Here is a 26120-nt window from a genome sequence, read left to right on the forward strand (position 1 = left end):
AGTTTTTATCTGGAAAGGGTCTAATGCTGGCATTTTTTGTTGGAATGATGTTCTAATAGTCTTCCCTTCAAGCTGTGTTTGTGTGCAACGAGTTTTGTTCATTGCTAGTACATTGTATCTTCTTTTATATACATATTTATACATAGTCTTCTTTTGGAGCTGTGTTTGTATGGTAGTATATTGCTAGTATATTGTATCTTCTTTTATACACATATTTATATGCCAGCACAATGGTAAAGGTCCCTGTTTTTTGTTGAAAAATATGTAAGTCAGAGAATGTGTTGATCCTTTTAATTTAAGAAGTAAATGGACTGGTTCGTGGAAATAATGGAAGGGTCAAGAATAAAGGGTTGTTTGAGGACTCCAGCTGGAAAGACTTTGTTGACAGAATATGATGATCAAATGGCAACCTGGAGCTAGGCTAGCGAAAATACCCATGCTTCTCCCTAAAAAAGAACCCGTGACCTGTGTAACTTGTAGGCTAAGGTCTCCACTGTTAAGGATTATAAATAGCATAGAACAGGAGTCAGCAAGCTTTTGTGTAGAGGACCAGTGGCTGTATGTTTAAAATTCTGAGCCATACGGGTTCTGTTGTAGTCCTATGGTGCTGTACTGTGAGACCAACCACAGACAATGAACAAAGGAGCCTGGCTCTGCTTCCAGTGAAACTTTATTTATAAAACCAGACAGGTGGGATTGGGCCACAGGTTTTAGTGTGTCTCTTTCTGTTCTACCATGTTATAGTTGTTCTAGGATGTGGCCGCTTTATTGTGTCTGTCTTGTGTACAGCCTGCTTCATTAGTCTCTTGGCATTAACAAAAAAGCAATGAACACAAATGTGATTTCTTTGGATCTTAGTTTCAAATCCAAAAACCAATTCAAGTTATCAGGCAGGTGGTGCTGCCACCTTTCACTGGTACGGTTTTGTTTCTTTGTTTCTTCTTTTGTACTAGTTGCGAACACAATGAATTTATTTGCTTTTTATATGTGGACCACATGTAAAGCCAAAGGATGCAACTAGAATTTGTCATTTCCCCTCTATCAAACACTTGAGATTATTACCAGGAAGTGTTTCTAAGAACAATGAAATACTCTCTTTGTGTGTTATATTTCCCATTGAGATGAGATATTTTACATGTGGGCTCAGCCTCACTTATGAATGGCTTCAGGTTTTTTTTTTCCTTAGCATAATATTAAGCCATACAAGGCATGATAATAATACAAGAAAGAAAGAACCACGTGGCTGGATGTAATCTCCTCATGGCAAATGATGTCTTCACTTTTCAAGGGAGCATCTTGGGCTTCTCTGCACTGTGTTTTAAAGGCACTACCGTACCCTTGGGCTCTGAGGTGTCACAGGATCACTCAAGTGCTACTAAAAAAGTCCACAGTACAGTTATGAGAGAACTGCACAGAGACTTATCAGTGCCTAGTGAAAAAGGAAGTCTTGTGAGGACATCTTTCTCCCTCTGTATCTTCTCCCTTTTTTTTCTTTTTCTTTTTTTTTTTTTTTTTTTTTTGAGACTTGAGGCAAACACATAAAGGTCACTGATTTGTCTGTGTCAATACAATGTGAGGATTTCCCATCATTTCGGCATTTTAGTGAAGAAACCACTAGCCAGTTTACATGGTGCCTTCCTTCTACAAATAGTTATGATCATTTGCATTCTCAAGGGAGAGATCAAACTGAACAGGACACTGAACCCACTTCAAAGACCGCATGCAAGATCAGGATGGCAATTTGAGCATTAAAGGGAAAGTGATCTTGGCCGTCCCATCTGCCTGATGTAGAGATTATCAGTAAAACAGTTCTGAGTGATCCCATGGCTCCAGAACACTGGATAAAATTCCTCAATAGAAAAATCTTTAATTCTATTTCTATGTAAATATGAACATTCCATTCTTGAGTGTTGAAAAAGATTTTTAATGCTTTTTAAAATAACTGATACTGTTCTACCTGTGGTTAAATAGAATTTTAAAGCTGGATGATGTAAGATGAGGCAGCTTGCACACATGTTTTTCAGAGTAGAAAGGTGAGATCAAACCTGTCAGTGACTTTCTTCGGAACTTAAGTGTTAAGCTGGAACCCAAGTCTTGGCATAGCCTGTTGTCATTTCCTCCCCTTATCAGCTACAATGATTTGGGGTTAGTGAGAGTGATGGGAACTTGGGAGAGTGATTTCTCTCACTCTAATTTTGTCTTGGATAGAGCTCACAAAATCGCCTTTCCTACAAGGATTGCCTGGAAAGACATCCAGAACTAATTTTGTTCTTCATATTTGAACAAATACTCTGGGCTCAGAAGTGCACATCCTCTCTGTGAATGGGCCTGCTAGTTATTAGTCTCAGGGAGACCGCACAGTGAAGAAGTTATTGCAACACAAGTGTCACTGCAGGAGAATTTCCTTTATTTCTCATCCAACTTACTTTAAAAAAAAAAAATGGCCTAAGTTGAATAAAAATAGGTGGCTGCTCTCATCATCACCTTTGATTGATTACCCAGAGGCTCATCGTTGGCCACACAGCCACGCAAGTTTGGTACAGCATGAGGACCCTTTCCTTTCTCGTAACATGAGTGTGACTACAAGCATCTGCTCAGAGGACATTCCAGGCATTGCCTCCTGATCATTGCCAGAGCTGCCTGGCAGTGGTAAAGCTTCTCTCTGAGCTTTTGCTTCATGACTGTACATTTGAGCCTAGAGAATAAGAGTCAGGTAGATGGGGAAATGTCAGAGTCTGACATTTCCACATGGATACTTGGCAGACCATCAGCAGACACTTGGAGGGGAACCTTATGTATCCATATGGCAAGCGGCTGGACTACAAACTCTATGACCCCAAATAGACCTGTCCAATCCCTCAGGAACCTATAAAATTACAAAATATCTGTCTATAGTCTAAATTTGATTGACTATGCAAACAATATGTTGTATTTTTCAGTGTAACACATATTATGTTGACTAAATAAAACAGTATCTATTTTATGACATCTTAATAAAATATTGATAAATGTAAGATTTTCATAAAATTATTTCTCTTTGGTTGTTAAGCAATGTGTACAGAGAGTGTATCATCAGTGACTAGAAACCTCAAAGCATCAAATGCTCATATGTTTGAAGACTTGGTCCTCAACTGCTTATCATTGTCTTGAAGGCTGTGTAGCCTTTAGAAAGTAGACTTTACTGAAGGAAGCAGTTCACTCAGGGAAAGTCTTATGGGTTATAGCCAGCTGCAGTGCCACCATACTCCTCTTCTTTTCCTCCTCCTCCTCCTCCTCTTCCTCCTCCTCCTCCTTCTCCCATCCCCTCCTCCTTTTTCTCCTTCTCTTCCTCCTCCTTCTCCTCCTCCTCCTTTTCCCCTCCTCCTCTTCCTCCTCCTCTTCCTCCTCCTCCTCTCCCTTCTCCTCCTCCTTTTCCCCTCCTCCTCCTTCTCCTTCTCTTCCTCCTCCTCTTCCTCTTCCTCCTCTTCCTCCTCCTTCTCCTCCTCCTCCTTTTCCCCTCCTCCTCCTTCTCCTTCTCTTCCTCCTCCTCTTCCTCTTCCTCCTCTTCCTCCTCCTTCTCCTCCTCCTCCTTTCCCCTCCTCCTCCTTCTCCTTCTCTTCCTCCTCCTCTTCCTCTTCATCCTCTTCTTCTTCCTCCTCCTTCTCCTTCTCCTCTTCTTCTTTCTCCTCCTCCTCCTCCTCCTTCTCCTCCTCTTCCTCCTCCTTTCCCTCCTCCTCCTCCTTTTCTTTTTCCTTCTCCTGCTCCTTCTCTTCCTCCTTCTCTTCTTTCTTCTTCCTCCTCTTCTTGCTCTTCCTCCTCCTCTGCCTCCTCCCCCTCTGATTCTACCTATAAGTCCACCAAACAAGAGTCCAAGCCAACCTTTTCCACTGGACACTGCCATGTCTTCTCCATGGTGAACTATATCTTTAACCAAGAGCCCAAATAAATCTTCTGTCCCTTTAGTTGCTTCCTGTCATGTATTTAGTCATACAAATGAGAAAAACCTTACCCAGGTCCCAAATTAATTTTTTCCTGCCAAATTTTATTTATGCTGTGTAGGTAAAGTACCTATGTATTCAGGTCCTGTACCTACTCCTAAGCTGCTACCATATATACTAGCTAGACATTTTATTCTTTAGAGAGGGACTTTTCTGTCTATATCAGGCACACCAAATTCCTAGGTGGCATGTGAGTACAATCTAATAATTAGAGAGAAACATGAAAATCTCAATTAGGGTGTGTGTGTGTGTTCTTTTTCTTTATTATTGGATATTTTATTTACATTTCAGATGTAATCCCCTTTCCCCATTCCCCACCCACCCAGGAACCCCCTATCCCATCTCCCCTCCTCCTGCTTCTATGAGGATATGTCCCCACCCACCCTCCCACTCCCACCTCCCCTCCCACGATTTCCCCCACACTGGGGTGTCCAGCCTTCACTGGACCAAGGACTTCCTCACCCACCTATGCCTGACATTGTCATCCTCCCCTATATATATATATAGCTGGAGCCATGGGTCCCTCCCTATGTACTCCTAGGCTGGTGGTTTAGATCCTGGGGAGCTCTGATTGGTTGGTATTGTAGCTCTCCTCATGGGGCCACAAACCCTTTCAGCTCCTTCAGTCTTCTCTCTAACTCCTCCATTGGGAACCCCATGATCAGCTCAACGGTTAGCTGTGAGCATCCACCTCTGTATATTTCAGGCTCTCGCAGACCTCTAAGGAGCCAGCTATATCAGGCTCCTGTCATCATGCACTTCCTGGCATCTACATCAGCATCTACCTTTGGTGACTACACAAAGGATGGATACCCAGGTGGAGCAGTCTCTGGATGGCCCCCTCCTTCAGTTTCTGTCCCATGCTTTGTCTCCATATTTGCTCCCATGAGTATTTTGTTACTCCTTCTAAGAAGGGCCAAAGCACCCACACTTTGGTCTTCCTTGTTCATGAGATTCATGTGGTCTGTAAGTTGTATCTTGGATATTGCGAGCTTTTGGGCTAATATCCAATTATCAGTGAGTGCATACCATGTGTGTTCTTTTGTGATTGGGTTACCTCACTCAGGATGATATTTTCTAGTTCCATCCATTTGCCTAAGAATTTCTCGAATTCATTGCTTCTAAGAGCTGAGTAATATTCCATTATGTAAATGTACCACATTTTTTCTCCATTCCTCTATTGAAGGACATCTGGGTTCTTTCCAGCTTCTGGCTATTATAAATAAGGCTGCTATGAACATAGTGGAGCATATGTCCTTGTTATATATTGGAGTATTTTCTGGGTATATGCCCAGGAGAGGTATAGCTGGGTCCTCAGGTAATGCTATGTCCAATTTTCTGAGGAACCACCGACTGATCTCCAGAGTGGTTGTACCAGCTTGCAATCCTACCACCATTGTTGGTGTGTGTGTTCTTAAAGGGGAGGTACATGCTGGACAATGCTAACTTTCTATGATAAAGGACAGGCCACTTCTATAAACAGGAAGACTTAGGGCTTAATGGTTCAAACTCTTTAGGGACCTCTGTCTAGACATTTCCCTCACAAATGTCATAGTCTAGTTTTTCCTGAACCAGTTTTCTATTGACCTCAGCACATTAAAGTAGTCTCAGTTGAGAGTTTAAGCTTCTCTGGAGTTTGGTCAGTGTGGTGAATAAATCAAGAACTTGGCATAGTTTTCTCTGCCCTCCCACTAAAAGACATAATTGCCCAACCATCTTATCAGTGAGCTCTGGGTAATACATGACCCATCAGTGAGTTAAATAGCCAGCCTTTCTCTGTGTACGCTCATCAGGCCTGGATGTAAGCCTGTCTGCTGAGGCCTTAACCCGTAAGGTGCTGATTTAAGAAGCAATGAGTTACAGAAGAGGGGGGTGGGTAGTATGTATGTGGGTTCACCACCTCTGCTTTAGTTAAGTTGTTCATTGACTTAGTCAAAATATATTTATATCTTCTGTAGTCCAGGAATTATGCTAAACATAAGAGAAGGAGATACCTTAAAGGACACTCAGACTGATAAACTGAAGGTCATGTCTTCCTAAACAGTGATGGATTTAAAAAACGTACTCGCCAGGTTTTTACGTCACTGTGACCAAATATCTGAAAGAAATGTTTAAGAGAGTGAGCTCTCATTCTGGCTCAGAGTATATGAAGTCTGAACCCATGTAATTTTGCTGAACAGCATAAAACATGCACTGGGTGCATGTTTCTAGAGCTGTGCTTGGTAGACAGCAAGCAGAGAAAGAAGGCAGAGGGCAGGAGGAGGTCAGAGTAAAGTCCATCCCTCAGGGCTTCCTCAGAAGCCTTCTTCCAGCTAGATCCCACCTCCAATACCCACATCTTATGAATCTATCAAGTGATCGTCTATGCTATTAATGAAGTAAAAGCTTTTATGATCCACAAAACTCTTCACAAATACCCCACAGATGTCCTCTTTTTAATTCCCAGATGTTTCTGAATTCACTCAAGTGACTCACACACACACACAAAAGCTGTTTGATCCAAGTCATGCTGTCAAAGGAGTAACTTCTGAGAACATAGATTTCACTTGAAAATGTAAATGAGTGATCCAAAGATTGGGCATTTGAAAACTGATATATTAACAAATAATGAGAAAGGCTTCGCGTATAAGCCTTAAAATTACCCTCAAATAAAAAGACTGAAGGAAAATTGTTGAAAACAAAAATAATAGACATCATTCATCCTTTGCCAATTTATGTTCTCTGTGTAATAAATCTGAATTTTTTTCTTATCTTTTCCTCTCTACATGCATATTCTCTAGGGCTGACTCTTAGTTATGACTTTTTCCTCATGGTCTGTGAATTCCTTGGCCCTAGGCCCACATTTTCATCCGTACACTGAACATTCCTACCAGAATCCCTTACTGGTGCTTCCTCTTTATCATATTTTAAAAAGGAATTCCTGTGGCTGGAGCGATGGCTCAGCAGTTAAGAGCACTGGCTATTCTTCCAGAGGATCAGGATGGATTAATTCCCAGCACAGCGATCATGGCTCATAATTGTCTATGAATCACAATTCCACTGATCTGAAACCCTCTTCTGGACTCTACAGGCACAAGGAATGCACATGGCACACAGATATACCAGGCAAAACACCCACATACATCAAAACAAACAGACAAATAAATAAATAAGGGATTCTTGGACTGGGGAGATAGATGGCTTAGTTGGTACAGTGCTTGTCCTGTAAGGAGAAAGACCTGTGTTTGGATCTCAAACACATAACATAAAAAGGGGCAGGTGTGATAGTGTATGTCTTTAGCCTTAGCTCTGATAGGAAGGAAACAGGTAATTCCCCCAGAGCTTTTTGGCCAGCCTGTTTAGCCAATCAATGACCACCATGTGTCTCAAAAGAAAAGATGGAGAAAGAGAAGGGAAGACACGAAGCCTCAACCTCTGGTGTCTATACGCAGATGGACACGAGTCCCTGCATATACACATGCATGCAAAAAAAGAAAAGGAGAATGGTAATTCTGCTGTGTCACTCAGCTAGACGACATGTTCTTTCTTACCTGCCCCTCAACAACTGATTGTGTGGCCATCTTTTTAGAAAATGGAGTGACTAGGAAGACATGATGGAGGTAAACAGGTCCTGTGAGAACACATGTCCCATTTAGTGCTTGAAAATGGAGATTTTTTTTTTCATGTGTGGCTCAACCTTTGCTTCTCCAGTCACCGAAAGTTCATATTACATTGATATGCAAAGTTTCCACCTGAAAGGTTAAAAGAAATGGCCAAATATTAGTGTTTTTCTACAGTGGGTAGAGTCTACATTTGTCATGGTAAGATAACGTAGATCCTTTGTGTAGCTTTGAAAAAAACAAAAACAAAACCCACTAATGTAAGTATTAAAGCTAATGACTTCCCAAGATGCAACAAAACAGCGTTCTAGAGAATTTGCTTTCTGCACTGTGTTTTGAAGTAAAATTCGAAATCTCCAAGGTCTGCCCTCCTTTATCCTGTTATGCAGTTGTTTACATGTTGAAGATTTGAACTCTTCAACATTCAACATTCAAACACTCTGTAAGACACAGTGACTTTTGAGGATAATTATGAAGTATAGAAACTTTCTATAAAATGTTTTATAGCACCTTTTTCAACTAGGAAACATTCTAATTTTATATTAATCCCAGAATGATTCAGTAGGATGTGGTTAGTTTTTTTAAAAAAATAGAAGTAGAATGTTCTAAAGTTTTTACTGACTTTGGGAGGAAAAATAATATTTCTTCTTGCTTCTAAAAGTCCATTTATTCCACATCAGGCTTTTGGCCTCCACAATTTGGCTTTAGTTAACAAAATCTTTAAATAGACCATTACATAGCCCACTTTGCAAAATGTTTTCAATTATTACGTGGTTCTTCTCGCTCCTAAGCAGAGCATTTCTAGCTGAAGACTGTGTCATATTCCTCACCGTGTGTTACGTGTAGAATCTGTGCATGGGAAAGACTTGATGAGTGTTCTTCCCCCAAAAGGCATGTGCTGTTGGTAATTCCTAAAAGTGAACGGGGTGGTGTCCACAACTGCTTTGTATCCATTAACTACACAACAGAACGGATTGGCGCTTCATGAGCCATGTGGTCTGGTTTTACACTAGGTTGTCCTTACAGCATGCAAGCGCAGGGCAGAGGGCTGATAACCAGTAGGGATATGCAATGTCAAGGATATGCAAACTTTAAAAAATATAGAAAGTAAATAATTAGTAAGAATCAAAGTTTTAATACATTATCAACCTAGCTAACAGTAAACTTTAGTCATTATAACTTTAAATATATATATATATTACATATATATATATTACATTATATATATACATTTATATATATATATATATATATATATATATATATATATATTTATATATATATATATATTACATTTTCTTCGCTAGTCTTCCCCGAGAGAAGAGCTCTCTAATTTCTGTCTTTTAGAATGGAGGATCTTGAGGCTGGGATGATGGCTCAGTATGTAGCAGTACTTGCTATGATTTCAGAAAGACCTGAATTCAAATTCCTGGCACCAGGTAAAACTAAAAATCTAAGTATGGCTATGCTTGCCCGACCCAGCATTGGGTCAAGGGGCTCTTGGAAGTTCACTGGGCAGTCAGCCTCGCCAAGGTGGTGGTTGGCCGCAGTGCATATATGCACATGGGCATGTAAGAGAGAATGGGAGAGAGAGAGAGAGAGAGAGAGAGAGAGAGAGAGAGAGAGAGAGAGAGAACAAGAACACTGATAATGAGTGTGATCTGGGTGTCATGACGGTATGTAAGTAGGGCATAAGAGGCATGGTAGTGTACACCTTGTTCACTTTCTATCTGGGATCACTTGCTCTGTGGTGAGACAAACATCACGTGATTGGTCCCCAAAGAGTTCTGTATGGCAAGGCTGTGATGCCTCGGGTCCACATCCTTCTTAGGTTCAAATCTGCTAGTCTGTCTGACATCTATTAATGTCAGAGACCTGAGCCAGAGCTGCCCATGGAAGCTACAGAAATGGGGGCCGAGTGTTTCTTATTTTAACCCATTTATGTTGGGGGAGACAATGTTATGCAAGAACTAAGTCAACAGCATAGAATCTATAAAGATGGATAGCATCACTTATAGTTTCTCTTTCTGCAAGCTAAATCTCAGTTAGCCATCTCCCTCGCAGTACAGAAACATCTTAATTTCATGAATTTCCATTTGTCAAAGGCTGACATTATCTCCTGAGCAGAGTCCTGTTCAGAAGGCCTTTGCCTGTTCCTGTTACCTGAGATGCTTCCCCTACTTTTTCCTATAGCAGTTACCAAGCTCCGCATCTCAACAAAGGCCTTTCTTTAATCTATTTGGGGGTAATTCTTATACAGAATGTGAGATAGAAATCCAGTTTCATTCTTCTGTTTGTGGACATCCAGTTTCCCAGAACTTTTTTTTAAAGATGAAAAAGAATGAATAGATGCTAGATCCACTGGTACTTAAATAAATTGTGATTGTGCCCAGATATACCCAACTAGCTTTTGAGCACTTCAAAATGAAAAAATTTGTTTCTGGTTTTGAATTGTATCTTGTCCTAGATATTACTTCTATGGGGGCTACCTATTTCATGGATGATTATGAAAACTAGTCAGGACACTGTGATCTGTCCTTTTGGAAAGTATTTGTAATTTGAAAAAGAAGGAAGAGGAAGAAGAGAAGGAGAGAAGAGGAGAAGGAGGAAGAGGAGAAGAGGGAAGGGGAGGAGGGAGGGAGGAACAACAACAATAATAACAGTAATAAGAGAAGGAGGAAGAGGAAGACATAGGCGTCATTGGCTGATACACACCTCCCAGCATGAATTCTATGACTTGCAATGAGTTTCCAGTGCAAGGAGGCTGCCTAGCTATGGGGAAGCTGGCCAGGAATTAGCCCACAGGGGAATATTAAACCAAGCAGCGTTGTCTTGCCATTATAAATGTATTGGTCCCAACCACTTATGATAGATTAGGCTCCAATATCATGTTGTTTAAGAAGAATCATTCTGGGCAACTGAGAGAAAATATATCTTAGGTATAATTGCTTTCTGTTCAGAAGTGTACTTCTGTGGTACATGAACTTACTTTGACTTGGCTGGCCAAGCAGAAATCATGTTCTCAATAGAATAATTTTGCAAGCCATGGTTTCCAATGGTAATCGTGTCTCCTTTCTGTTGCCAAACTTTGTAAGAGCGTCAGCTATACAAGCTGTTTTCCATGCTTTCTTCATGTGGACACTGTTAACCCTTCAGCAGTCATGTCCAAACATGTGGGAGTTACTGAAGTTGTCCTTGGGGGTCACCACTGACCCTACAGTGTCAAATCATGTCACTCTCTCAGAATTTTTCCTTAAGGATTTTTTTTTCTTTCCTTGAAACCATGCTTCTTGGCTTTCTTTGTGTATCTCTTTTCATCTCTGAACAATCTTCACTAAGATCCTCTCCTCGTTCATTGTATTATTCCTGTTCTTAGTAGTGTGTATGATACTAAGGGTAATGGTCCTGCTCTTAGTAGTGTGTATGCTGCATTTTTCTGGTAATTACAACCATTTCTGTGAGGCGACTGTGAAACAATGAGTTAGATTCAAATTTTCCAATTGTATGTCAATTCATATGTCATTTTAATTTGTTGTCTCATTAGGAAAATATTAGCCACTGGATCAAAATAAACACAAAATTGAGTGTTCCAACATGATGCAAAGCTATTGTTACTCATGTTTCTACGGCAATTAAGAAAGTCAGGCTTTTAAACTGAAATAGTTCCCACTCCCTTGGGACCGTTCTCACTTGGGGTAGAAAACGGTGAGGAAATCTAGTTATTGCTCATGTAAACATGTGCCACATATTACCAGCTTTCAGACTTACATGCTTCAGTCAGAGTAGTTTCAAACTATCAGTGGCTTGCAATAGCAAAGGTTTCTTTCTCACTCTCTCTCTACCCACTGTGAGCTACCTGTGTCTGTTCCATGTTACCTGCATCCTAAGGCCGAGGCTCACGAGGAGTCTCCTTCAGTCATGGCTAGTTTTGTGGCCCCTACAAAGCAGCATGATGAATACCATGTCCCCACCTTTCTCTTTGTTCTGAGTAAGTCACACAGAGAATCCTAGTGTCAGGAGGATGGATGACAATTTTCTTTCCATACTGAGGGTCACTGTAGGATCCATGGCAAGCCTGGCAGAAATCCCACAGGGATGTGTAATTCTACAGAATTAAGCAGTGAATACTTTGAATAACTCAACCTAGCATGCCATGTTAACATACTAAGTTTAAAAATGGGATATTTCTTAAAATTACTGACAAATCGCATATGCTTATTGGATTTCTTTTCTCTTTGGAAATATAAAAATGTAGGTCATCGGTGTCATGTGAAATTTAATGAAATTTGATAGATTTCAAGTAAAAATGGATTTTCCTGTTATTGCCAAATGTGTAGCTAGGGTTGTATTAAATGGTAACACACACTTCAAGAGTAAGGGAATGGAAACCCTGTGGGTGTCGGATTTGCTAGGACTGACTAAAGCCCCTCTTGGCTTACTTGTTTTGATGAGGACAGTTGAAGGCAGCTAGAAAAGCTTTTAAAAGCAGTTGAGTGAGAAAAGTGTGCGAAAGGAGAAAAACCAGAAAATGACCAATGACACAAAATAGAAAATTTGGAAGTAAGCTATGCCTAAGCGTGGTACCACAAAGCAATAAAAGGCAGTGACATTATATATATACACACACACATATATATATATATATGTGTGTGTGTATATATATATATATATATATGTGTGTGTGTATATATATATATACACATATATATATTTGTTTATTTATGTATATAGGAGTACACACACACGCACACACACAGACACACACACACAGACACACACACACACACGATTTCATAACCACGACCACTAACTTTGGTAGTGTTATCAGGATTCTCCTTTTACAGTTGAGGTAGCTAAGTTAAGAAGTTTAAGTGTGTGTGTGTGTGTGTGTGTGTGTGTGTGTGTGTGTGTGTGTGATATTACTGAGTCACTATATGGACAGAAACATAATTCTAGGCTCCTCTTATGTCTTATATTGATGAAACTACAGATGGATTAAAGATCCAAATAGAAAAGACATAAAAAAAATGCACATCATTGAAGAATATATAAATAAAGTTTTCAAAATAAAACACAGTGCACGCCTATTAAAAGAGTCACATTTGAAGCACTTGGTGTCTACCTAAGCTTACCCATGCCTTTTAAACTCCTCTTCTTAACTGAGCTACCTCATCTGTAAAAGAAGGTTCTGATAATAAAGTTAGTGATGGTGAAATCATGCTCACATGTGCACGCACGTGCGCACACACATACATGAACTCACACACACAGAGATACATACACACACAAAGTTCCTAATACATGTTATTCTACCTAGGATCATGTGCCAGCCAATCAGATACTGATACAGATATTACTACGAACCTGTGGATAACTCTCAATCACCCATTGATCATGGTTTGCTGCTTTGTATATATAAATACATATTATATAAAAAGCTATCTAAGCCGGATTTATACCTGGTAGCTATTAAAAACATGTCACACGTCCTTAAGTAAAGATCGAAAGTTACTACTCCCTTACCATTTAAGAAAGAACTGTAATGTGTGTAATTGGTTCTAATGTTTATTTATTTTTTGCTCTTTACATCTATTAAAGAAGAAATAATAAATATGCACAAATACAAACACAGGGAGAGCCCAAGTCATGTTCCTTCAGAACGCCATTGCTGGTGGCTTTCTTCCCTCTGTCTTCACAACTCTGTCCCTTACTCAGAAATGTGTACTAGCTTGAATCCCTGCCTCCCTTCTTCATTTTCCTGGCTGACCTCTTCCTACTCAAGCTGCAGATTGTCTGGCTTCAGCCCTCTCCAGACTCTCCTTGCTAAAATGCCTTCTATTTCATTCTCTATCATCACAGTTTATTCCTTCGTGAGCTTAGATCATACCTATAACTGGTAATGGTTTCCCTTCTGTGTTACCAGATGGTTTGATTTTCCAAGTGTTTGCAGCTTGATTTGTTATGGTGATAAAACCATGACCAAAAGCAAGTTGGGAAGGATAGAGTTTACTTAACGTACAGGTTTTAGTTTCACCACCAAAGGAAGCCAAGGCTGGAGCTTGAAGCAGTAACCATGGAGAAGCACTGCTTGCTGGCTTGGATTTTTAGGCATGCTCAGCTTACTTTCTTATACAACCCAGGCCCACCCATCCTACTACATCCATTAACAACTAAGAAAATGCTCCCACGGACATGCCCACAGGCCAAGCTTACTGAAGTAATTCCACAATTGAAGTTTCCTCTGCCCAGGTGACTGTGGGTTGTGTCAAATTGTCAGCTGGAGCTAACTATGACATCAAGACAGGGCCTGAATCTGTCTTACCTTGGCAACCAGTACCACTCAGAATAGATATCAAGTTCTTTTATAACTGAACAAATAAATGAACACAAATGGGCATTAAGATACTTTCAAAGAAGGTGGTCTCAAAAATTTTATGCTAACATGTCCCCAACAAGTAGATATGGAAGATGTAAATATTTTACAACATTCTGTTGCTTATTAGTTTATAAGGACAGAGACTACATCATCTCCCAACAAAGTGTATGTTATGCATTAAAATTTGATTTAGGTATTGTTGACTGACTGAATAAATTAACTCTAACATGAAGTCATAGGTTATGTACCTGTTCTACAAAGAATTTGCCTCCAAATAAAATTAAGATGAAGTAGATTTAAACAGTAATTATAGGTGATTTAAAACCAGGATGCTATAAAAACCAATGTAATGTATGCATATTTTCTGTCATTTCTTTTCTTACAAGGGTCCTGTTGGTTTACCTGGAGAAGTAGGGATAACCGGAAGCATTGGTGAAAAGGTAACTCATTGTGTTATTTTGTTTTGCATTAAGAACTTCAGGCTAACTAATCTTCTATATAGCTGTTTATGGTGATTGATCAAAGGGAACTAATCGGGGACTGGAGGATGGAGGATTAGAGACAGTGATCACTTTTCTGTGTGTCCACACTTCTACAACAAAACACCAGAGTCCAAGAAAACACTTGGTGGAAATCCAGTTTCCCTGCTTGGGCATTTCCCATACTCGAGGCTGCACTAATGGAGCGCCTCGCCATGAGGGACCATCCAACCTGGTGACTGGCTGGTTACCAACAACCTGAAGGAGGCTTCTACTTTCTTGTATTGCTGAGCCTGTATCCTGGCAGTAATTCAACCCAGTGGTTGGCCATCAAGCCCAGTGAAAAAGCCCGTGAGGCTGGCTCAGCCTTCTCTGGTCTAATCTGTTGGAACTACAGAAAGCACAGTACTCAGTACCCTCCTGTTCCCAATACCAAGGATGAGTTTAGGAGAGAGCAGAGCATCTTTATCCTCTGCCTCCTCAGCAAGGAGGAAACCGATTGGTCTTGTTTTCTCTCTGGGTGTGTGCCTTGCCCTGTATTTCTGATTGGTCTTGTTTTCTCTCTGAGCGTGCCTTGCCCTGTATTTCTGTTACTGTGTTACTCCCACCACATTTCCTTCTGCTGTCAACACGTACATTTCCCTCTCTTTCCAATGCTGATTATTCTCTTTTCCCCCTACTCTCTGTCATTTTATTATTTAATCATCAATACTTTTAGCTTGAATAGCTTTTCAATTCTTATCTTATTCTTTTATTATCTTTAATCCTTTTTTACAGTCCAGTCATTATCCCCCTCCCTCCTGTTCTACCTTCAACAGTTCTTCATCCCATCCCTTCTCCCCCATCTCCAAGAGGATGTACACACACACACACACACACACACACACACACCACCACCACCACCACCACCACCAGACCTCCCCACTCCCCTGGGGCCTCAAGTCTCTCAAAGGTTAGGTGCATCTTCTCTCACTGAGGCCAGACCAGGCAGTCCTCTGCTGTGTATGTGTCAGGTGCATCGTACCAGCTGGTGTATGCTGCCTGGTTGGTGGCTCAGTGTCTGAGAGATCTCGGGGGTCCAGGTTAGTTGAGACTGATGGTCTTCCTATGGGGTCACCCTCCTCCTCAACTTCTTCCAGCCTTTTCCTAATTCAACCCCAGGGGTCCCTGACTTCAGTCCAATGGTTGGGCATAAGTATCTGCTTCTGTCTCAGTCAGCTGCTTGTTAGGCCTCTCCGAGGGCAGCCATGCTAGCTAGACTCCTGTCTGTAAGCACACCATAGCATTAGTAATAGTGTCAGGCCTTGGAGCCTAAGTGCCTTAGCTCCTTACTTTTGTCTCCTTAAGGGAATATTGTTGATAGTTCTAGCTGTTTTTGTTGTTGTTGTTGTTGTTATTGCTGCTGAGTTTAAATATCTGATTTGTTTTTGAATTGTTCTATTGTGGTCTGCTTCCTCCCCTCTGAGTACAGATGGAGAGTGAGAGCTCAAGATAAAATCACCCCCTACGAACACTTTCACATAAAACCAGAAAGGGAGATCCCAACAAATGCAAAAATATTTACATAGAAACACAAGAAAAATGGAAGGGCAAGGCAATATGACTCCCACCAAAGTTAACAAGCCCTCAATAACTGAGTCCAAAAATAATGAAGAGGCTAAAAGACTAAGCAAAGCATTCAAAAGTTTACTTTTAAAAAGGGCCAGCGACCTCAAAGAGGAGTCAAACAAACAGACAAATGGGATAAGAAAGTCAAATCAAGATTTAGAGAAGAAATTTAGTAAGAAAAATGAGAAATTTAATAAATAAACAGATTCTGAGAGAGGGGAAAGGCGGAAATTTTGGAAATGAAAGTCACCATAAATCAAAATTTAAACTGTGGACAATATTACCATTAAATTAAATTAGGTAGAGGAAAGGTTTTCACAGATTGATGATATGGTTAAGTAATTTATTACATTCAGACAGAGAAAAAGAAAAAAAGAAAAAAAGAAAAAAAGAAGCAATCCTGACCACGTCTTTCAATAACTTTGGGACATGATCATCAGAAGAAAACTAAGAATTCTCAATGTAGAAAAAGAATGTATCCATGAACTAAAGCCACAAGAAATCTACTTGCTGGAGCTATGCAGAAAAATATTTCAAATGTAGGGAAAGATATGTGCATCCAAGAGACATTTAGAGCCCTAAATAGACATAAAACGAATGAAATTATATACCATCGCGAGTGATTGCTGGGAATAGAAATCAGGACGTGAAGGGAAACAAGCCAGGCTTGAAAGAAAACCATTCCATGGTTTCTCTCATATGTGGAGTTTAGTGAGCATAAAAGGGAGAGAATTAGGGTGGCAGAAGGAAAAGCAGGAGGAGACACGGAAGAGTAAGAGAGTGTGTGCGTGTGATCACGGTGTGCTAGGAGCACTTGGTAAATGGAACAATGAAAATTACTACTTTGTACAATTAATCTATGCTACTAAAAGGAAGATTTATTCAAAAGTAAAACATCTTACCTCTAGTGAATCTCTTAAATATGTTGACATGTGGCTAGTTACATGTTTGTTTCTACATTTTAATGGTAGGATACCCTTCTGGTTATAAAGATGTAATATGAAAAGCAAATATGAAACGGCCAGTGTAGAATCAGAAAAACAATTATGCAATTCTACCTTTAAACCTCTTTGGAAGCAATTCTGAATCAGAAAAGTAAGCGTTTGGTTTACTCTTTTCTTTCTCCCAACTCATTAGACACCTGTGCTATGTTTAGTTGCTTACCTGACCGTTTACTCTCTTCCGTCCCAGACTTATTCGTGGACAAACTGTTGGACTCCACTAATGTTCACCCTCTTGGAAAATGTCCTCACACATCTCTACTCCTTTCTGATTTCCTCCCTCCCTGGGGTGAGAAAAAGTTCTACAGAGTTTACAATTTAACTTTTTGTTGCAGGAACTATTTTTAAAAGCGGCACCATCCTGCTCTAAACCCAGCTACTCTCTGCCCGGGCGGGCTGGCCGGCCATGCACTGGCCAGCAATGACCGGCCTGTTCCTATCTCGTGGAGACTCTGAGAGCTCCAAAGTCTCTCCACCCAGCTCACTAAGTTCCCACTGGCTGGTCACTACCACGCCAGCCCCAAGCTTCAAAACTGTCACAACCTTTTGTGGTGCACATTAGGCAAACCCACGCTTTGCTGCCGCTCTCCAAGGAACCTAGTCAAGCTGCCCTGTGAAGGAAAACACCACACAAACTTAATTCAGAAACAATGGTAACTCAGTCACTGGGCACCACAACTAGAATCCTAATCTTGTAAACCATATTAAATCTAAATCCTCCAGTGGCTAATCCAGGTGGATCCTCCATTGAAACCAGGAGACACTAGTAGCTACATCTTGTCCTTTCACTATCCCTGTCCAAAAAAGAAAAAAGAAAAAAAAATATCTCTCTCCTGCCTAATCTCGTCTTCTCCAACACGGAAATCCCGCCTACTTGTCCAGTGATTGGCTCCTTTATTCATTAGGGGATGGTTCATAAGAAGTCACCTGAGTACGTGACTCATTTCTTGTTCCAGACAGCCCCTCCTGGGAAAGCAGAATTAACATCAAAGTACAAACAACACCAGGGCCATCCACAACTTTTCTCTAATTATTTCATTCCTGCTGACAACCAATCTATAGTTACTTGAAAGCAGAATATAAACTTAACTTGATAACGTAATACAAATTCTTAATATATGCTTATTGATTGTTAATGTAACGAAGTACAGAAATTATTCAATTATTTGGTTATAATTCAATGAGCTAATACTTAGAAAATGTGAGGCATTTTAATGTGACTACATTACTTTTAACTTTCTGGTGAAGATTTGATTCCTACGAGCCTCCAGAGTGAGATCTGCAACTCTTCACTGAGGCCTGTAGTCCAAAAAAATAAATTCTTCCATTGTTCTAGAGATTACCTCCTTTTTCAATTTGCTTGATGTTTTCAAGAATTTACTACCCTGCAAGTCTCTTGTAAGAACTCATTAGAATTCTCATTTATAAAACTTTAGCAGGCTGCGTGCTTTTTAAAGAAGATCTCGTTTATCCATAATTTCTATCTTCACTTCAGTAAGACTACAACCAAGAGAACTTTATTGTATTAGGAGATTTGCAGCTATGGGGTTAAACATACAAGCTCTGTAAGTCTCAGAGGTGTTAATGGTGAAGACAGGATGTGCATGTAAGCAAGATGGTTGTGGTGGCTTCCCTTGGTACCATAGCTCAACCATCACTAACACGACTCAGTGTTGCCTTCTCTCCTTATTGTTTCACAAGGGAGAACGTGGAAGTCCAGGCCCACTTGGTCCCCAGGGGGAAAAAGGTGTCATGGTAAGAACTCACAGATCTAAAAACTCTGTTTCCTACACACATAATAACAAAGCCAAGGCCTTCTGGGGGTAGACCCACACTGACCGGAATTTAAGTGAAAATGTTATTTTATAATAAAATTTCTATTGAACTTTTATTCTTAGCTGTTTTATATCCTAGAATGATGTTCTTTCTATGGCACCAAATCCATGAAGAAGCATAAAAATAAACTTCCTTAGTATAAAAAATAATCTATAATTTGGGAGAATAATTAAATGGAGATACATTAGCCACACTGGATTTTAAAAAGTTAACTGAAAATCTGCATGTTCTTGTGCAAATAAAGTTTATATTACATACATTCTCAACTGCTCTCCAGTAATAAACCAGTTTTTGGCCATTAGTTGGTCTTTTGTCCATGGAGTAGATCTTTTGGCCATGAGGTAGGTCTTTGGCACATAAGAGTGTCAGCACCAAAAATTTGTCTTATTTGTTTATATCCTCAAGATAATGACAACTGATAAGTTTTATATTTGAGTTGTATTTTTAGTTTATTTAATAGTTTGTAAGTGTTATAGGAAATTTAAAGGATAATCAGTATCAGTTTTAGAACACCCCCTTTCAGAAAATATAGAATAATGTTGTCATGTAACACTATCTACAAGTTCACTCCACATTTCACTCCTTATTTTTGACTTTCGTATTATCAGAAGAGCACCACAAGATTTTTTTTTTTAGCAATTTCTAGTGGGGACAGGTAGTCAACCTAACTTATTCACAAACCAATTGAATTCAAGAATCTTTCCCTCCTAAAATCTTCAAAATTAATGTTAGTACCATAATATATGTGTTCTTTCCAAACATTGTTGGATTAATTGCATCCATCTTCCTTAATCATGGGATTTGCTGACCTCTTTGAAAAGTTCCTAAGTCATAGTTTATATCATCATAGAGCATAGTCCACACATAAGATGTCACCACCTACAGAAAGAGGAAGTGAAGGTGATCCTGAGGTATTGTAACACATGGTGCCACCTAGTGACTTTCTTTTTAAAGCAACAACCTAATAAGTGACATGCAGCTTCTATGGAAACACATCTTTAATTTCTATGATCCTACTATACAGTGTTTCTTAGGGCCTCGTGTATCTTAGGTAGAAAGGGTAATCTTGTCAAACTGTTGTTTTTGTCACCATTTGTGGTTTACTGTGGGTTTTTTTCTAAAAGGAAAATGATTAATTATATGTTTTTTATATTTCATTTTAATCATAGGGCTACCCAGGTCCTCCTGGGGCTCCAGGACCTATGGGACCACTTGGATCACCTGTAAGTATCGAGCAGATTTGTGGTGCTTTCTTGACTGTCCACTTTAATTTTAATTCATGGCTTTGTTGTGCCAACTTTCTGAGTCTCATTTAAGTCAGTGATGTATAAAATAATCTCCATTGCTTCCCTCCCAAACCATATGAACATTCTGAAGTAGTTCTTGGTATCTTGAATTCCTTTAACCCTACTATGTATAGTAACCAATTTCAGTTCTCTAGTCTAAACTAAAAAGGGAAAAAGTAATCCTCCTTTTGGAAGAAAATAGAATCAGTAACCAAAATACAGCTGAGAGCCAAGGAATTAACAAAACACAAGGAGTTATTTTAAAATGTTTTTTCTTAAATTTTGCAAATACTCCCAAATAAACAGTTAAAATTCATAGGAAATGCACCTTTGCTAAGTAACACTTGAGCTTTGAACATATTCCATCTGTTGTTTTCAGGAAGATAATTAAATTTTGCCCCTAAAGAGAAAACATTCCCTTGTCAAGGTTTGACAGTTATTGTGGACATGAATCTGAAGAAGTTCAGCCTCTGTGGTGTCTGGGCAGAATTTCTCTTCACAGAAATTGTTTATATTATGTCTCATGATGCTTCCATTCTATAAAGGAAGCTGATTTCCTAGTATATTCATAAACATACTGTTGACTTCCAAAACAAAAATGACTAGAGCACAGCTGCCCATCTCGTCACTCACAGAAAAGGATGAGTTACCTTGAGACGCTAAAATTTGCCCCATTTTTATCTATATAAAGTTCATAGTCAAACAAAAGACAAGGGTTGTTAAATTAAAATCTTGGTGCTGGGATCAGAATATACTCTATGAGTGTGTGGTCAGGGAAGCCCCAACGACACCGAAACAACACAGAGCATTGTCACTGTCGTTACTCTCAGTGACCAAAAGGAAAGACCTGGGAGCTGAAGATGACACATACTTTGGCTCCAGGACCCAGAACATCAGTCTCAAATTGACTAGAAAGTCCCTGCTGGCTTGCTTTCATAGTGTTTGCAGATGCTGTGTGGGTTGCTGATGGAGAAAAGAATCAAAGGTCTTAACCAAGTCTAGGCTTTGCCAACCTACCAGGCAACCTGTACCCACCAGTGCAGTAGTGGTGTCGTGGTTTTGGGGGGACCAATTGCTTTCTGACTGTATTTGAGGTCTGCTGTCAGGAGGGGATTCATGTCTGATGTTGTAAACCTGATCAAAACCCAAGACTGTGAATGTCATATGCTCTACTGAGGGACCTACTTTATTGTTTGGCTAAATGATCGTATTGCCTTCTAATTTCCATCTATACATTTATATATGTAGCCATAACTTTATGCTATACTCTACCAACTCTTTATAGGAGACTGTAATACGTCACTAAATTTGACTTTAAAATAGCAACTTCTTAATTTTCATTTTTGATACATTAATTTAAAATCACTTATGATAGTATTCATGGGTTCAGAAAACATACAAATTTTATACATGGGGTTATAACAGATATATTTAATAATAGCAAAGAAATTGTAACAGTAATAGCCATTGCTTCTTTGATGGGCCGGGGATATTAGACTAGTTTAACCGACTAAGAGGATCTCTCCTTCCTCATTTCCTTTGTGTTCCTGAACACTGTTTGTTCAGTGACTATTAAACCCTTCCAATCCATTTCACCCATAAAAGGCATTTATCCAAAGAGTGAAATATTTTGAAAGCAGAACACTGGGGAGGGGCACGTGGTATTGATTAACTAAATTTTATTTGTAGGGAAACAACACATGGTATTTATTAATTACAATGTATTTGTAGGGAGACAAATTTCATTTTGAAAAATCAATTAAAATAAATGTCACATAAAGTACAGATACTATTCTAGTAACTATGTTATGAATTTGATATCTCAGTTTTTAAATTTTCAATATGTAGGGTCTTGTTGGGACAAGAGGCGCACCTGGGAGTCCTGGTCCTAAAGGACAAAGAGTAAGTAACAAAAAGTATGTTAACCTCAAAAAAGTCATCTCATAGTGATGTGTGACAAAGCCAGCTCTACACAATCTAGAATCATACTTACATGTTGGATCTTTGCTGTTTTTATTCTGTTATATGAACTACCGATAGCAATTGAAATATAAATAATAATATAACTAATATAACTATGTATTATAGTTACATATTTGATACTTATAAAATGTTATAAAATACTTATAAAATATAATTAATACTTATAAAATCATACTTCATTTTAATTTTCACATATTACAAAATCATAGAATTCTTTTTTCTTATTCCCAATCTCTCTTTTCATCCTGTAGGGGCATTATAAATATCTTTAAATAAATTACATTTCTATTCACAACAGATTTATATACCATGAAAAATGATAACAAAATAAAACAGTAAGAAACAGAATAAATATACATGAGATGAGTTAGTGCTTATCAACTATAGATCAAAGGTATTTTAGTCATCATTATGTAATAATTAATATGTGCAGAAAATATGCAAAAATATTTATCCACCAAGTTGTCCCTTAAACATTAACACTTTTCATAAAAGCATCAGGCCATCATGAATATACCTGACACATGTGCTTTATGCACATTGTCCTATTTGATACTCAGAGCCATGGTAAGAAGGCATGACACTATAACACAGATACTGTAACAAAGGAATTATAACCAGGACCCAAGGAATATGATCCTCAGAGACAGAGAAATGTCTCAATCTATATTCAAGCCTTGATGTATCTGACTCCAAAGCCAACATTTATCAGATGCTACATGGAATATTCAGCAAACCTTTCCATCTGAACATGTGGCTTTAAGGACAACATTTCATGCAGCCCTTCACTTGGCTTAAATTTTAGAGCCACTGGAGACTAATTTTAATTCTAAAACATGGTCTCTAAATAACAAAGACTGTTAAAATTGAAAAATAATAAAGATGAAAGCACTGCAACTTCCCAGTTGTAAAACTGAGAGAGTCCTGCAGACTCCCAGTTGGAGAACAGCTTTGATTCTGTGTCTTGTGTGGTAGGTGAGGACTGAAGAGAGACCTTTGTCTTTATTATTATTTATTTTATGAGAAACCATTTTCCTTCCTGGCTTTTAGAGTGACTGACTGTCTGCAAACATCAGTGATAGTTGATTCATCTTAGCATAAATAAATTTAAAACTAAAAGAGAAGGGATCTGTACTCTAAGTGTCTTCTGCTGCTTCCTGCTGGCCAGGACTCAGTTCTTGGTGAGGTCAGACGTGTTTATTCAGTCCAGTGTGAGTCATAGTGAGGAAGCACAACGGCTTGTGGCAGGTGGATTTAAAAACATACTTATCCCAACCTTTTGTTAGTTAAGTGATTTAGGTCTCTCAGTGACTCCCAGGCAAATCCATGTCCCTAACCGTGGTACATGCTGAACCACTTGGATGGTCTCATAAAACCTGCTGCGAGTTCATTTGCTCTGCAGTTTTCTAACTTCACTGGGACCACGAGTAGCTCCCTGCTTTCCTGACATGTCACGTTGCCCTCATCCGTCACATCTGCAAGCCTTTCCATCATTTTCCAGATGCAGTTTCCTGACTCTCTTCAAATGGTGCCACACAACTTTAAACCACGTCACTCAGGAGTTTCTGCAAAAGGAAACTTTGTTAATAATTAATATGTCTTTCTTCACTAGGAGAATATTGTTAATGGTAGACTTTGTACAAAAAATTTAACTGAACGGGGCTGGGAAGATGACTGACTCATTGGTTAAGAGCACTTGATGCTCAGTCATGAGAACTAGAGTTGTGTCGCCAGCACCATGTCAAATAGCTCACAGCTGACTGTAAGTCCAGCTCAAGGAGGTCCAGTGTCCTCTTATGGTCTCCACAGACATTGGACACACACACACACACACACACCTGATCTGGCCTATTGAGGTAAGTTGAAAAGGTGTCTGGCTCCAAGATCTCGGGTCCATCCTCAGGTGCAACCACAAAAGCTAAGGGAATCAATTCTCTGGCACACCTGCCACTGCTTTGTGTGACAGGACCCTGAAGGGAAACTCTACTCTTAGGCACATACATTCTGAATCCACACAGAATGATCTAGTGCTTATTCACTTTCCTATTTGGTCTAGGATTTAAACTGTTCTCAAATGGTCATACAAATGCCATGAATGGTAGGACCAACCCTGGGCGATTCTGCCTACTGACAACCTACAGTATATCTACCCAACCTGATTTCTTATGGTTCATATAACACTTAACTAGTAACCCAGAAGATTGTTTGTCAACTACCCTTCAGGTTTCACACCACAGTGGGCTTTCCAGTCTTGTGACTTGACTTATGGTCTTGAAACTGGGAAATGCTACAGAATGCTAAAATCTGCCAAGGGGAAGGAGAATCAAAGCAGGTCACTATATGAATGTCTAAAAAGTAAGGTAAACTTAACAGTATCATGAAAATTTTTCTAACTTGAAGTGGGACAATTGTATATTTGTGCCATTTACATAACTGCATAATAATAACAAGATAAATATTAAAATGTAGTCATAAATATATTAAATTGTTATATAAATGCCCTTTCTATTTAAACATTAAATATATTAAACATTAAACATCTTAATCTTTTCCTAGCTGGTAGGTTTAGCTGGAGAACAGTTAGGTAAAGAGAAGTTATTTATTATACTAAAACTACTGCATGCAATTCATAAAATCCTTTCTCTTCAATAGATGATATGAGCTGACAGATTTGCTACTCTAGCCCAGATGATGGAGGCTTGGCCTGACGAGCAGCTAGGAGTCAGCACAGCCTGAGCCATTGCTGACATATAAGCTGACACTTTGGGGATTACTGATAAAAGGACCCTTTGACACCTGCCAGTATTTCCCTCTGTGTCCAGCTGCCTGACAAGTGAAATGATATGAGCAAAAGCAAGGTCACCTACACAAGCGGGCAGAGATTAAGTCTGTGATCACAGCTCCCTTTAAATTCTATCCTCTTTCTCGAGAGCCTCTTCTCTAGAGGCAGGCAGCCGGCAGATTTGGTACTGAGACCATGCTATTTAAGATTGGGATGCGGTGGAGGGATAACTTTGTTAGAAATGTGCAACAGTTTAGGGTTTTCTCTCCAACAGTGACACTTATGTGGAGATAAACACTCTGCAAGTTGGTCCCTTCAAGGGGCTGCGTGTCACTTGAAGGTAAAGTGGCTTCGGTAGCATTTGTATTTAGGATCAGTGCTAGGTAATAGCTGAAGTGTCTCTAGTGATAGAAGCTTTTTCCTCTGTTCTGTCCAATGTTTACAGCAGGGACCTTTCCTCAAGAGCCTGACAGTGTTGATTTTGATCAGTGGATCACTCGGTTCTGGCTGTGTAAAGCAAGGGCCAGAAAAAGATTGCTTGGCATCATGAGTTAGGCGTGTGAGTGAGTTGAAAATTAATAGGAGTCATATCAAGATTCAGATCTGACTTTGAGAACATATAAATACACCGAGTCCATCTGTCTGTGGATACAGTTATTTCCTTCACTTATGGACACTCAGCCTGCCATAACCTATCACAGAGGCCATAGAAATGGGCTCAGGGTTATCAGAAAAGTCTTCCTAAGTAAACCAAGCATGCAGTATATGTTGACATTTTAGTTGACTATAGGTTTCTTCTTTTAATTTAGTATTTATATGAAATAGAAGGCCTGGAGCCTGCCACCCAATGCATTATGTTGCAAACTGCTCACTCGTGAGTCTGGCTAACTCTGTGATGAATTTACCTATGTTTCAAATATGCAATATTTCTTCAATGCTTTTCTTCAGTGGAGTTGAGGTATTCAACTCTTTGGCCTTAAGAACCCTCTTCCAGCTCACCGCAGCCAGCTTTGACATTCCTAACAGCACAGAAAAAAGTCTGGGTATTCTGTGTATGTAGCTTGCTTTTACCCAGAAAATGACAGATCCAGGAGACACTTTCAAGCTGTTACTTTTTAAATATGATGCCAGGTTACGTGCCTATTGTAGCACTGAATGTCTAATTCTCTTAGGCCTTGTTTATTTTCCCTCAG

At 39.4% G+C, this 26120-nt stretch overlaps 1 protein-coding gene across 1 annotated transcript in view; it reads left to right on the top strand.

Annotated features, from left to right (window-relative positions):
- The window catches only part of Col24a1 (collagen type XXIV alpha 1 chain), a 249393-nt gene that overhangs the window by 117143 nt on the left and 106130 nt on the right, over positions 1-26120 (top strand). Inside the window, exons 25-28 of the mRNA XM_034500238.2 lie at positions 14339-14392; positions 18742-18795; positions 20046-20099; positions 22011-22064. Of these exons, the coding sequence (XP_034356129.1) occupies positions 14339-14392; positions 18742-18795; positions 20046-20099; positions 22011-22064 (216 nt within the window). The remainder of the gene's footprint in view (positions 1-14338; positions 14393-18741; positions 18796-20045; positions 20100-22010; positions 22065-26120) is intronic.

The sequence above is a fragment of the Arvicanthis niloticus genome, chromosome 4, assembly GCF_011762505.2.
Source record: "Arvicanthis niloticus isolate mArvNil1 chromosome 4, mArvNil1.pat.X, whole genome shotgun sequence".
NCBI classification, from domain to species: domain Eukaryota; kingdom Metazoa; phylum Chordata; class Mammalia; order Rodentia; family Muridae; genus Arvicanthis; species Arvicanthis niloticus.